The sequence below is a fragment of the Opisthorchis viverrini genome (genome assembly GCF_000715545.1).
Source record: "Opisthorchis viverrini unplaced genomic scaffold opera_v5_8, whole genome shotgun sequence".
NCBI classification, from domain to species: Eukaryota; Metazoa; Platyhelminthes; class Trematoda; order Opisthorchiida; family Opisthorchiidae; genus Opisthorchis; species Opisthorchis viverrini.
Genome location: NW_008751664.1, coordinates 1 through 14,399, shown reverse-complemented (window position 1 = coordinate 14,399; position 14,399 = coordinate 1). Strand labels below are relative to the sequence as shown.

Sequence of the window (14,399 nt, the reverse complement as noted above, 5' to 3'; positions counted from 1 at the left end):
ACTGTTTCGGCATTCCCTCGGCTGAATTCTGCAAGCCTCTCACTTTGAGTTAATTGATACTTCAGTACATCCACGATATTAAATGCTGCACACGCTTAATGAGTTCGTTCCATTATTTTTCAAAAAGGTTTGTACCAGGGCCAGTATTGAATCTAACTTGACAACATGATAATTCCCCTATTCATTTGCTTTATCCGTTCATGTACTTTTGATCTCCACATGCTTTGCTCACCTGTACCAGCCACTCACTTTGCCGCAAAGGCTGTCCCGTCCGGCGCTGGTATACTAGCATTTGTGTATGTGCGTGAATGTGCGCAGCTAACCTACTTGAGGTTCGTGCCCCGTTTGCTGAGCGTATCCTAAGTTGCTCTGCCATGAGCTCCGCGTGACAGACTTGTGTAGTTGTAGACACCATGAACGTGGATAATTGAGTTTTGTTGTACAAATTTGCTTGCCTTTGTGTAAGCAGTACCATAGACCTTCGAACCCAGTTTTTCCCTTTTGATATTCGGATTATGGAACCTACGCGTCACTCAAAATTTCGTATCGGGAACCTCAACATCCAGTTTGTCCATGTAATCATGAATTTTTTGATTCAGCGACATGAACTGGAGCGCCACAGCCTTCAAATATCAATGTACTTACTTCCTCTTCGCAGAACAACGGCAAAGCACCGTGGCTGAAGTTTTCCAGTCTAGTACTCATGGTTTTTCCATGGTAAAGTAGCTCCGAAGCACAACACAGGTGCTTTTTCTCCTGCGGCTACCGTCAACTCTGTCGTACTCTCAAGTTGTGTCAGTGACAAGCTAAACCATGGAGACTGAGTTCTCGCATTTTGGTTTACTCAATATACGTTAAGAAGTGATACTCTGTCCAGCTGATTGTCGTGTGCGCCTTATAATCAGCCGAGGTCCTTCCCAATCTCCATGGATCGCAAGTACCGAGAGTTCGGTGGAGGAATCTATCACAAAAATATAGTATTTTCGGAACACACCAAGATTGATCTTTTGTACATGGTCCTTCAGGTCTCAGTAAAGAAGCAATCGCACAGAACCATCCGGAGTGGAAAAGTTGGCAGACGCAGCGTTCAACATGACACACATGATAAGTAGCCGGGGACCATCGGTCAGCTAGTGGAGCTAGCCAGGTCAATTTGCTGATCGGAGGACCAATGAGTCCGGTCTCTTTCGCCCTTACCATGCTGGGTATAACTTTAGGTGACAAAAACACATGGTGAGAAGGCGCAAAGAGGGTCAGATTAGAAATATCGAATGAAGCAGATTGGGCTAACAGAAATTCTCAATAACATAGGGGGAGTTCGGTCATAAAACGCATGGCAAACTCATCTTGTATTCAAAAGAGTTAAAGGAAGTTCGCACCACAGATTGCGGGTGCAGTGGAACGAAAACGAACCTATTCACATAAACATAAAACCGAAGAATTAACGCAAAGAACTAACCTCATGAAGAGGAGCTCCTCGTAAAATGCATTCTTCGATATATGGGTGCGCCTTATCGGTTTCAAAGCCGTTCAAGATATCTGTTGTGCATGAAAAATATGTAGGCATTCAGGGAATTCCGAATGAAAACGGGCAAGTCTCACGGAAATCGTGAACTGTCGGGTCCTCTTGTCGGAACCAGATATATATCCAACTCCCAATAAATTAAAAAAAGTAGCAGAAGCCCCTGGACAGTGAATTGACGGCGTTCTCTAACAGTAGAGTAGCGTCTTCCTTCGCAAGAGAAGGCACCCTCGGAATATCATAAATAAATTACTATTCACGGAGCCCGTGGTAATATAGCCTACTTTAGCTTTTGAAACAAGAAGCGATAAACAGTGAGATCGTCAGTAGATACGTGAGCGCTGAGAGAAATCGACGCTATATAAATAAAGCAGGGTGCAAAGTATAACATAAATTGTCAGTTTAGCTACAACACCACCTTACCTGATAAGCACGGTAACCTGCGCTCATTACATCTTTGATAACAAACATCAGATCCGTTACGTGGATAATCTTCTTGCATGAAGCTCCACATATTTGCATACCATTACAGACGTCCGAAACAATATCACGCCAGCAGTGTGACGTGGGTGGGTCTGAAGTAATAACAGGCCATACTCAAGTCTTGAATTTGCGATCTAGAGTCTGGTGCACGCCTTGCAGCGGCACGGGTGTCTTTCGTGAATCACTTCAAAAAGGCCACTTAAGGAGGTCAAAGATAGCAATAACCACACGGAAGTAAAGAAACCTCGTTCAAATCAACATTCAGATTAATAAGTTTGAGTTCGATTACCGAACCGCTCAAAAAAAAACAGTGGATCGTAAACTTTTGAAAAGTCGTTTCANTTTGATTTCGTTACCGAACCGCTCAAAAAAAAACAGTGGAACCGAAAATTTTGAAAAGTCGTTTCAATCCGGATCGGGGAAGTTGGAAAGCTGTGCCACTGAAGCAATCCGGTTTGACAATTACCTTGTCATCTAGACAATGGCTTACGGTCAAAGTGAAGTTATCAAACGACAGGCATGAAACCGAAACGTGGGTGTTTATCACTTTCGGCACCTGGGTCTGTTTAGAGCGGCTTATCAACGGCGGTTACTATCAGCGGTTCATAAAGCGCTCAAAGTTGAGCTGAGTGCGTCTCAGTCCGTCCTAGCTGCCGAAGTCACGAACAGTTTGTCTGTCAAGTAAGCCAGAAGTTGCCCATACAGTGACGCTGAGGAAATGTGCGTCAGTCTTCCTGAAAATGGCTTTGGCTCGTGTGTGATGTGGACATGGAGTTTATGCTTTTCAACCTCATCAGACAAAATATCTGTCTATATTAATAGCTCGAGCTGGCTTCCAGAATCCCAGCGTTCACAGCGGAGAGGAATCGGCTCCAAAACGATCACCGTGAACAAATGAGAAGCGATACCTAAGACAGTGAGGTAGAACCCTATTCAGTAGAAAAAAGACATTTAGTATCTTACTAGCAGCAGGAGACCGTGTAGACAGGTTAAAATCACTACGCTGTAATCAAACAGAAAATCAGGTAAAAGGACTCTGTGTACTGTCATACATCATTCTAATAAAATTTGCCTTCTGTAGTAAAATATCAGTACATACAGGGGCCAGGTTAATCCCAGGTGCGGATGGTCATCTGAGAGGCCATGATGCCCATTCGTGAGACAAAGTTCCGTAACAAAAGGAGTAGACACCGGGATGCCCTCTATACAGACTTTCCGGATGATAACTATGTGGGAATAGAAGCTGGTTCCGCCAAAATGTTGAGTTACTAAAGTCAGCGTCTTCTTAGATACCCAGAAACTGTACACTTGAGGAAGCATTAAAAGAACGCCGAAGTTCAAGATTGCAATTCATTGTACGAAAGATCATCCTGAAGGACAGACTTTACCTTCGACTAAAGATATGTACCGAGACTAAACTACGTACCTTGTTGAGCCGACAAACTCAATATAAATTCATCTGAATTCACGTGATTTTTCAGCTGTTCGGCAATAGCCAAATCTGTATTGGGCAGATGAAAAATACGACGGATAAACTATGTAGAAAAGTGCAATCGGCATGATAGTAGGTGGAGAATTAGTCGGTTTGTTATTGTGATATGATTCTGAGAACAGCTGAGATAAGTTTTTAAAAACTCTAGAGTAGAATAATCCTAATAAACTCTATTTGACGCCGAAACAGTACTCGTGAGGTTGATGAAAATTCTGGATAGCCCACTAGTGATTCGGTCTTGGGACACATGAGGCAGGTCTAGTCCTCTAATTTCCACCAAGCGTATTCTTATCTGAACATTCATTTGTACGTACACTACAGTGAACTTCCTTTTGTAAATTAACTTGGCGTTGACAGACTCAACTGAATGTGATGTACAGAGACATACTGTCTCTGGACTGATATTCAAGATATTCAGGTGCGTCTAAGAAGTACTCATAATATCGACTGCCAGCCCAGTACCGGCTTCGGGCTTTTTGGGGATCATCATCAGATACAGCAACATCACCGTTGAGACTGGTGCTTCACTACCGCATTTCCTAGGATTATAATTTCTGTTTGTGATTTGCAAGCTTTAACCGTCAGATTGTGGAAGGTACTCACTTTATTTGCACAAATCTAGTGTTGCTCTGTTTGGTCCTTGTTGACGAAACGCTGTGGCTCATGCCTTCATCTTGATCCCTTTCTTGTCTTGGTTAATTGAACTCAAAGGTTATTGAATACCCCTGGTAGTACGCTGCCCGAAAAAGTGCATAATTCGGCGAACAATTGTGGACGTAAATACATCATCTTATGTAGAAAACGTAATGACATTTTATCGCCAGTACTTGTTCACAATGTCGTGCATCCCCTATTCCTCTTTTGCGTGAGTTAAGAGAAAGTGCCTATAAGCGAGAAGTTCATAAAAAGGGACAATCACAAACTCGAATAAGCAATTTCACTACTAGGTGGAGAGAAGCGACTGTAGATCGGAATAATCACCCATGGGCGTGTGTGATAGGTCTTTCTGCAAAAGCGATTACACGGACCTGCGAGGTGTATTCTTTGGGCTCATCATTGGTGGCAACTTATCAGAACGTTATGAACCAGGATTGCGTAGAACTTTGAGTGTTATCGTAACCAATGGGAATTTGTATGTGACGGAACGACATACTTCTTATGTATTTCATTGATCCTCTGAGGAATGTTCAAAAAACTGTCATCCTAACGAACAGTTAGTCCTGAAGAAACTACAAGAAGATACAACGGAAGGTAAAAGCTATTTTTGCAGTTTTGTTTCCGTATGGAGGTGAAATTATCCACTACGCGTGCGTCACATGGATCAACATTAATTAAAATCCCATGTTTTAGTCATGAGAAATATCGCTAACCATCCAATACCTCAAAGGACTGGGGCACTGACAGCACTTCGAGTTCTTTACTGTCGAAAACCGAAAGTGATCAAATTTCGGGGCAATTCGCTCCCCTGATTATATCTGTTTTACAGTCTCTGGCCAAGTAAAACTGATGCGTAGAGACGGATACCCCCAGGACAGTCGCTTGAAAGTGAAACTTGGCTCCTGGCTCCGATTACGGATTCATCCGAATTGAGGCTTTATACCAGAGCGAAAACCTGGGTCTTTTCCGTTGGTATTGCATAATCACCTCGTGTGTCCTATTTTTTGTGTACGAGGCAAGGATTGAGGTCACTGGAAACGAATGCACTTACGAGTTTCTAAGGCCGCTCGTGTTGATCGAATTTCAGGAAGTTGGCTGACAACTCGCTTCAATTCCGTTAATTCGGTTGCTGCTTTGGACTCCTGAGGGAAAATAGAAAAAGAACTACGATCACTTATTGCGCAATTGCACTTGCTTTGCACAACAAGTAAACAATATATGTTTGGAGGAGACATCACAACCTATCTGTACGTGTATTCTGAATGACCTCGGGCTTTGGGCTCACAGTGAGACGTGGGAAGTGACTGTATGTGGAGTCAGAGGAGGAATCTGGCCGGGTTTACAAGAACTTACAACATAATACTGTACCCCTTTTGCTAAAAATGCTTCCTCGTCGAAGGGACTAGACGCTAGAGGTTTTCAGACTCAAATATCAGTAATCCGTTTAACTTTGTGCTTGAAGCGCGCGAGATTAACTGATATTCATTTTGCGTCCATGGTTGTCATTTCTGCATTTTCGGTACCCTTTCGTTCCAAAATGCCATGTTACTTCATCGAAATAATAATCTCATTGCAGGACAATAGTAATCTAATCTTTTCACCACATTTCTGAACCTTCACCGTGTTATTAACACGAAAATTCTTTGCCAAAAAGGCAGACGGGCATCAATATCATCGTCACATTGACGTAGACTGTGGGACACAAATAGGCAGGTTGCGCGGAGTAATTATGCTCCGTTAGCAAGATCACAATAACCCCGTCAGAAAGCTCTACGGGAAGTACCAAGTAAGACAGAGAAATTCAACGATAAGTTGTAGATTAGTTGTAGAAGGGGCCTATTCACCCAATGAAAGGCGAGGGTAACATGATCATTGATGTTGGTTAGTCAACCCTAGTTATCATGAACTCTTCGTTCATTAGTATGGGACTGAGAAGTGATGGAGTGCTGTAACGTTTGAAGCCGACATGACTATAAGGTACAGTGTTGTGAGCCTTAAATGTCAACCCAAGACTTGAGGGTGAAGGTGAGGCGGGAGATTACAGTGTCCAATCACGAGCGCATTTGAATAGCAGCTCGGATGGCGAACATGACATTGTCACCTACGTTGCTTTAGTTGTCACCCGCATCAGGTATGAGTGTCATTATTTCTGAGAGAGGACACAGCTGAATTCCGACTGAATCTCTCGTTTATGAGATTCAACGGAATTTGCTACAGAAAGGCCGCCTCATGTTTCAGTTCATATGATATTTCAGATATTGCATCATATTTTCTTGACGGGGCACCACTCACAAGGTTCCTGGAAACTCTTTAACGTGGACTGCTATCAGAATAGATTATAATGATTACGGTCCTTAAGGGTTTGATGATTTTGTGCACATATTTCCACTGGCTACGCTCATTTTCACAACCGACCCAGTGGTTGTGATCGCTGGATTGCGGACTCCTGATCAACAAACAACCAGGATTAGTCGTTCGGAAGCGTGACTTCGAAACCGACAGAATGAGCTCTTCGGAGCAATACCATAGTGCCACATTTTGATTATTTCATCTGCTCTACTCCGTAGTAGCGGCTGTATTGTTTATCGGAGCTCTTAAAAATCTGGACTTTTTCTCATTCCTCGAAAATGTGAATTAGCGCGGTCAAGGTCAATGTGTTGATAAACAGAGCTTAAGCAATGTAACGACCCGTGGGACAGGCGGGGAACGAGATTGAGCCTCTGTTCTATAAAGGATAAAATGGCATAAGGTAAACACACCCGGAGTTCAGATGCTACCAAATAGATGGCACGGTTCTGTTCTATGCAGTGAGGTTTATATAAGATGCCATTGCCGAACGGACCTCAGACGCAGAAATTCACACTCCAAAAGACAACAGAGAACTGTAAACCTTCCCAACAGTAGAAAACAACAAGCCCTCGGAAACACCACTTCAGATAACATACCGACAGCAGCGCCGAGATGTCTTTGGACTTCTTGTTTAATATGGAGCCAACGAATGCAAAATTCTGATCACGAAGTTCGGCGAAAAGTTCATCACTGGCGTTGAGCACCAGGCGCTTAGACTGCTCCGAAATTTTGCCTGTCCCCGTGGGCAGATAACACGCACCTAAAACAACACAGCGCCACCAAAGCCTAGACAATTACAAAACTCCATCGAAAACAGGTTAAACTTGGAAGACAAATGGATAAATGGTGCAAAAAACAAACTAACAACCGTGCTTTCTATCCTGTTCTATAAGGATGCAGTTAGATGATAGGTTGTGTATAAAGTGGATCGTAGCCCATTCTTTCGGCAAATGGTGTAGGTTCCTGACCCAAAGAGACTTAAGAAGGGAGAGTTGTAGCCAGCGATTATGGGACGGAGACGCAAAAGTTCACGTGCGGATGTCTCCTGATGCTGAACAGCTGTTTACGGTAGGCTCAATGGGCGTTAAGCACAGTACTACCGAGTATCAAGGCAATTCAAAGCAAGATAAAGCCTGCTTGTTCATTCATGAGTACTATTTCGAGACAGTCCCGTCGAGGCCTACATAATACTTAAACCAACAACCAACGGCTCTAGGTAGCCTGATAAGCCACCGTTTGCTATCATATCGGTCGGTCTCTCTAAGTTCTCAGCACTGGTTCATTCTTTGGCAAATCCTAAAGCAGTGCGCGACTCATCATAGTAACAGACATGTCCCCAGATGTTGCAGTTGACCAAATTACGTAATGTTCATTGGCAGATGTAAACATGCGGCTATAATGAACGAGAATTCAGCAACCAGAATTGCAATAGCTAATTTAAACAACGTGCATACATTGGAATCTAGGTGCGATGTATCAACACAATGATAATCACGAAAGTCAATGTGTCTTGCCAAAACTTCGTCATGCATAGAGGGGCTACCACGATAAAGGAAACAAGTATAAAGCAGAACTTTTCAGTGGTGAACTCGAAAGGTACACACGGTAGCGTTATGTTGAGCGACAGTAGACACATGAGGAGATGCGCTGAAATAGGTCCAGACGGTTATACGGAACAACAGTGAGTGCCAACGTCAGGTGAAGAATAACCGATACAGACTGCCGTAGTCGAAAAGACGAAGTTCTACCATATTCGACACCCGCGGGGCGGGTCTGAAATCAAACGGCAGTGATTGATTCAAGGCCGGAGAGTTCTGACAAGTTATCGTTCAGTTTGATGCACTCTAGAATACATCTGCACGGCGTTGCACCCATGAGGCAGAATGGGCAACACTCATAAGTTACGCACAGAGTTGATTCGCCAAGAGAAATAAAACTAATGATACACGTCAAAAGTGAAATGTGGATTGAAAACGGAATGCATGGGTTTAGCGTCGGCATATTATTTAACTACTTTCATTATTTCAACTATGTGATCTACCTTCGGTGTTATCTTAACTTGCTGTCACCTAGCGTGATCGGATATTCTTAGCTATGTCCGATCATGAGAGCCGATATGTGGGTATGAATAAATAAACCATGTTGTTGACAATATCTGTACACGGTTACAAAGCTTGGAGGTCAGTAACGTACACAGCAAGACTCACCGTGGCGTATTCCCCATTTCTCACTTATCAGGCCTTCGTAGGTGAGCTGGCTAAGCATAGGAGTCAAACAATCCACGGATCTATCCAATAGGATCAGCATCTCAGTTTGACAGTCCACTTCAGTAAGCGGTGTCTTATCCGATTTGCTGCCAAGGTTCGCTTCAGCTTCACGCCGCATTCGGGTTAGCATCCTAGCGACTTCCTATAAGGAGTGCGATTTTGCAGTTTTGAAGGGTGAACAGGTGGTACAGAATATAGCTTTTGGATTTTCAGTACTATAAAAGTCGTATAAAGTCGTACAAAAGCAAGGTATGTATATGGGGGTGGATCACAATTTACTAGGAAGATCCTAAAACATACGAAACTTGGCAGTAGTTTCCCACTTCATCGAAATCTTTCTGCGACCCTATCAGGCCAAACAACTTGTAATCCTAAATTATAAAAATTGAAGCGTACCGAGGCATGTCACCACTTGGCTGCAATCGGTCGTTCCAAACCAGATTGCTGAGCCCTTCCTTCTCGTGCTGTCAAATGCGATCTTATGAATCAAGATCGTAGCACAGATACATACGACACAGACACAATGTGAACTGAAATGCACCATGTGCCCTGTCGAACATAAAAGCAGAGCAAAGCTCTAAACCGCCAGTGAAATCAGATGATTGGTATTGGACGAATTTGACATGGATGGTTACTTAACGACTGACCAAAGCGTACGTGAGAAATGGAGACGAAAGTCATTTCCCTCAGCTTTTAGCTGCCATCCGCTATTGTGCGCATCAAAAAAATAGAGGAAAACTTAGGTGCACCGAGCTGTCAGCCAAACTCATCGCACAAATACGACTCGTTGTGGGAATTCGGCCAGTAAATCGCCTTCAGCCCACGGGCTGAGTACAGCTTTCACGTTACAGACACCATGATCGTTCATGAACATCACTAAGAACCATGACAGAGATGCGTGATAAATCTAGGTCCACGCTAAACAATTTAAGGTGTACGGCTGAGTTGAGGCCTTGTGTAAGTGTTTTTGGGATACAGGACACATAGACAGAAAAAAGCAGGGTCTGAGCAAAAAACCTTATTGCTAAGTTTGACAGTCGGTCCACTTTACTGGGAGAAATTTAGAACCCAAAGTAACGAGTAGATAATTAATAGTCACATAAATTAGGATGTCTTGGTTGAGACGCGCCAGCGAACGAACAGCTATGAGGGTTAACTTGCAGTATTAAAGGTTGTTGCACTTCCCCCAAATACTCCTCATAGGTCTTTCTGGCAAGGCTAAACCTTGAGGAACTAAGGTTTAGGTAGTATAACCTACCGGATCACTGCGGTACTCAGAACCGACCACCAAACTATTAGTGGCAGCTATATTTCGGAAATGATGCAGTTATCACCACTTCTGAATCAAGTAGGCTGTCTTAGTCACCCGGCCAAAACCACTGATTGAAGTGGTCGACGCAATACTACAACAATGTCGCACTTGTTCTGGTTTCCAAACTTTGAAACCAGGCAACTGTCCATGTCAGACCTTTGTCCACCAACGTCTGGTACGACACTGCGGACCAACCCTCTAACGTTGCTGAGGTATTCGAACCGTTGCACCGCAGTAAGACCAAGTCTTTTCTCAATGGTAGTTCGTTCATTATGCAAACCTAGTTAAATGGTAAAAATGTGGCATCATCAGAAACGCGCACCAAATTCCACATGACGAGCCTCTATGCTGCGATGCCCCCTTATCATTCTCAAAACAGCTGTCTGCGAGTGAGCGTGCAACTGAGGGACGCACATTCACGTGTAGTATGGAAGGTAAAGTCTGCGTGCGTATTAAAGTCTCACCATTCTTTGCTGTGAACCTCAAAACCACAGAGTGCCCAGCTCACCAGCTGATATGCAACTCAATCAGCGTGAATATTCTTCTCGAAAACATTCCAACCCAAGGATCACAGTGCAGACTTTATGTAGAGCAACCCAAATTGGCCAAATGTTAGTTTGTTCCTCTACTTCATATAATTCCAGTTTGCGAATACACGTTATTGGACGGCACTGAATAACTCGGTGTCCGTTTTAAATTACGGCCTATTCTGAACACTACCTTCAAGCAACAAGTCTGTGAAAATTGACGCGTATCGATGTCTGGTTCGGGTAGCTCGATAGAAGCAGATTCACTGATTGAATATCGCGTCATCCATTCAAACTCCGAAGCACATACTGCCCACACTAATTAAGACTGGAAGTGAAAGTGTTGACACCATAGATGTCTTCTCTTTATTGTATGCTAACAATTACATTCAACCAAAGATAGTGCGCAGTGGCAAGATGAAGCCGTATAGCGAAATGGACAGGAGTGATTCGTATTAGAGGGCGTGTGATCGATTGTTCCACTGTCACGTAGCCGGGTTAACTCAAACGCCCGTAGTTCACCGTCGGCTGGTCCAAACAATAGTGACTTTATGAGGTCATGAATTTAGCACAAAAAATTTTGCACACTTCGGATCAAATGGTGAACTTTTCTTTCTTTCGATCACATATCTTCGTTCTCCTCGGGATTAATACCAAACTTTGGGTTAGCTAATTGGGCGATTTGAATTTAAAATTCAAGGAATTTGTAACCAATCGGAACACAGGACACACGTGCTCCAGGAAGTCAAAGCAATGAAGTAGGAGCTTTAATTCAAGTGTAGCCACGCGAAAAATGCAGAAACTTAATGCTGTCTTCGTGGTCTCTTATTTTCGCGGCTTTGGGTCCTGGTTCAAGCCCAGTTGGTGACTAAAAGCTTCATAATAGAGAAAAATAAGCCGATAATTGTGTTCCGAAAACTTTATGATAAGCGCTTGCTGTCGTTTATCTGTAAAATTCAGAGAAAATTTGCCTTTTTTAAGCAGGGAGTGTTTGAACAGTATTTCTAGAATTTTGAGTGAGTGCACGCTGGCGTTCATACAAGCATTCGAAATGACAATGACAAATGACAGACGGATGACATGCAGAAAATGGGAATCCTTCCATAACACGGAACGTACCACAGCTTTGTTCCCTTTGGCACGGATTACTGGAAAAAGACCGAAGATCGACTGGAAACGTAACAAACCCTGGACAAGCTGATAGATTCCCTGTTGCCTCTGTGATATGCTATAGGTCTATGAGATTGTCGATTAGATAGGATCAACGGGAAACTTACAGCAAAACAGCTTGGATCTTCCATGGAAACGAGGTCTGAATCGAGCGGCAAAATAGTGAGCGGGAACTCATATATTGAACTGAACTTTTTCAGAACGGCCTTCTCGCCCAAAAAATTCTTACAAGCATAAGAAAAGGATGGTATCGCAATGATGTGATACTCTTTGGGGGAACCCTGAAAAATTCGTATGTCTCTGGGACAATAAAGAGAGGTGGCATCACTCACCTAGTTACAAATGCTTGAGTGCAGTCCACAACCTTTACGTTAGAGGAAAGAATGAAAACAATAGATTTGCACTCCGGTGGAGAGCAAGAATCCTCTTTTGCCTCCAGTAGAAATGAATGCGAGACCCCATGTTTCTGCAACAATTATTCGACCATAAAAATGGTGACTGACTTTCAAAACTGAGTGTCCGACAATCAGACTGACTGATGCCATCAACCGCTTTTCCCAATACACGGCCTTAGGATTTTATGAATGGAAATACAAATCATATACTTTGGGGCTCGGCATCATATCTATCTGCCGAAGAAACTCATTTTGGTAACTGTTCTTCAACTCGGTCAGATTCACTGGACCCGTTGGCAGCGGATCCATTTTCAATGTACCAGTAATGTTCAGCAGTCTTCTCCAAAATATCGCTCAAAAAAAGTGTCCCAAAGTTTACATAAGATAACCTTATCTGAACCGCTAGGTAATAGAAGTGACGAGCCCTGGCAACAGGGGTTCAACGAAGACGAAAAAAGTCTGGGGAAAAAGTAAAGATATGAATTTACCTGAAACACAAAAACCAATTATAGATAAACGGAAAACTTTCATTTGGTATCAGTGAAATGAAAGGTGATACTTCATTGAGTGAGATTTTGCGCTTTTAATAAACTCTTACCTTCCAGTAGGAGTTACCACTCGCGACAGCATTATGAAACACGTTCACGTCCATTTTCGGCTTCTCGCTACTTCTTGATCGAGTGATTGCTGCGCGGCCGTGGCAGCAAGCAGTACCGANTGAACCGCTAGGTAATAGAAGTGACGAGCCCTGGCAACAGGGGTTCAACGAAGACGAAAAAAGTCTGGGGAAAAAGTAAAGATATGAATTTACCTGAAACACAAAAACCAATTATAGATAAACGGAAAACTTTCATTTGGTATCAGTGAAATGAAAGGTGATACTTCATTGAGTGAGATTTTGCGCTTTTAATAAACTCTTACCTTCCAGTAGGAGTTACCACTCGCGACAGCATTATGAAACACGTTCACGTCCATTTTCGGCTTCTCGCTACTTCTTGATCGAGTGATTGCTGCGCGGCCGTGGCAGCAAGCAGTACCGATAGGCCCACAACTGCCATTACGGTTACAAGACTATAATACCAATACTAGTGGTACCACGTATGTCCTCCAGCCGTAATCAATGACCCCCCGCTGATCCATGAGGGATCGGAGATAGAGTAGAATGCTATGAATTTCGCTGTGCCATTGAAAAGCATTTAGACGAAGGGAACAAACACACCTCTTAACGACAATTTGGCCGAGACCTCTGTGCTATGACGAAAAGACTATCACATGTATTACCAGTTAATTTCGAGGTTAGTGGGCAGGCTAAATCCCTTTATGTGGTTCTTAGATAGAACAAGCGATGAAGTATAACTTCGTAGACTAACTTTAGTGCTTACGCCACCGACTGATGGTTGGTACGGATAATTTAAAAGTTTGGCAAATGAAAATGCTCGAAGCTTAAGAAACCGAAAAAAAGCGTGACACCTAAGTAGTGATGAGTGTCAAAATATAGCGAAAACTACTGACTCAAAGAGAATAATGAAACCATCTACCTTAGTGAATCTTTTCACCATATCGATGGAGATGATATCATGAGGTCTGGGGTTAACCCCATTCAATCTTGCAATGTCACTTGATGCTTTGGAAATGCAAGGCAGATGGTCAATCACAAGGCCAAAATAAGTAAATTGAGGGGAGCTGGCCCAAGAAATGACATTAGCATAATCAACCTGTGAGTACACCCCTGAAGCACCTCCGTACCGAAGAGTCAGAGGAGCAAAATATAAACCAGCTGAACAAGGCTGATAAAAGACAGTCCTGCCTAGGGCTACTGGGTGTGGTAGTTCTCGGATGGAGCCTTGACGTGAGTTCATGAGTCCGTGACAGTAAAGTCGTTCAGCTGCAGCACCCTTTCGGTGCCTGACTACCATGCCACCAGGAGGCACGAGGACTAGGATACTGCCAGGTTGCCCAAGCCTAGACAGGAAAAGTCGAGAGGCAGTGGTCTCATATGTAGTGCTTTTAAGAGACAAGAATTTTGACTCCGCCACTGCATCTGATGACTAACGAAATCGAACACAGCCTTCAATTTTGGAGAAACAACCATCGTTGAACACCCTTACGCATAAAGATATTCAAGCACATGTAATGATGGGATCAGAGCATTCTCCACCAGGGCGAAACTCGACTTGATCCTCATGCACTTGACTCTACCGGTGAAAGGAAGAAGGCCCTTGCTG

General features: G+C 43.3%; 1 protein-coding gene across 1 annotated transcript in view; it reads right to left on the bottom strand.

Moving 5' to 3' along the window:
- T265_00766 (hypothetical protein) overlaps positions 1–12,483 on the bottom strand; it is a gene marked incomplete at both ends in the record, with an annotated part of 17,611 nt that extends 5,128 nt beyond the window's left edge. Inside the window, 10 exons of the mRNA XM_009164638.1 lie at positions 1,460–1,539; positions 3,432–3,506; positions 5,206–5,296; positions 7,100–7,263; positions 8,711–8,912; positions 11,729–11,845; positions 11,887–12,079; positions 12,112–12,245; positions 12,283–12,348; positions 12,385–12,483. Coding sequence (XP_009162902.1) covers positions 1,460–1,539; positions 3,432–3,506; positions 5,206–5,296; positions 7,100–7,263; positions 8,711–8,912; positions 11,729–11,845; positions 11,887–12,079; positions 12,112–12,245; positions 12,283–12,348; positions 12,385–12,483 — 1,221 coding nt within the window. The remainder of the gene's footprint in view (positions 1–1,459; positions 1,540–3,431; positions 3,507–5,205; positions 5,297–7,099; positions 7,264–8,710; positions 8,913–11,728; positions 11,846–11,886; positions 12,080–12,111; positions 12,246–12,282; positions 12,349–12,384) is intronic.
- Positions 12,484–14,399: the final 1,916 nt, after the last annotated feature.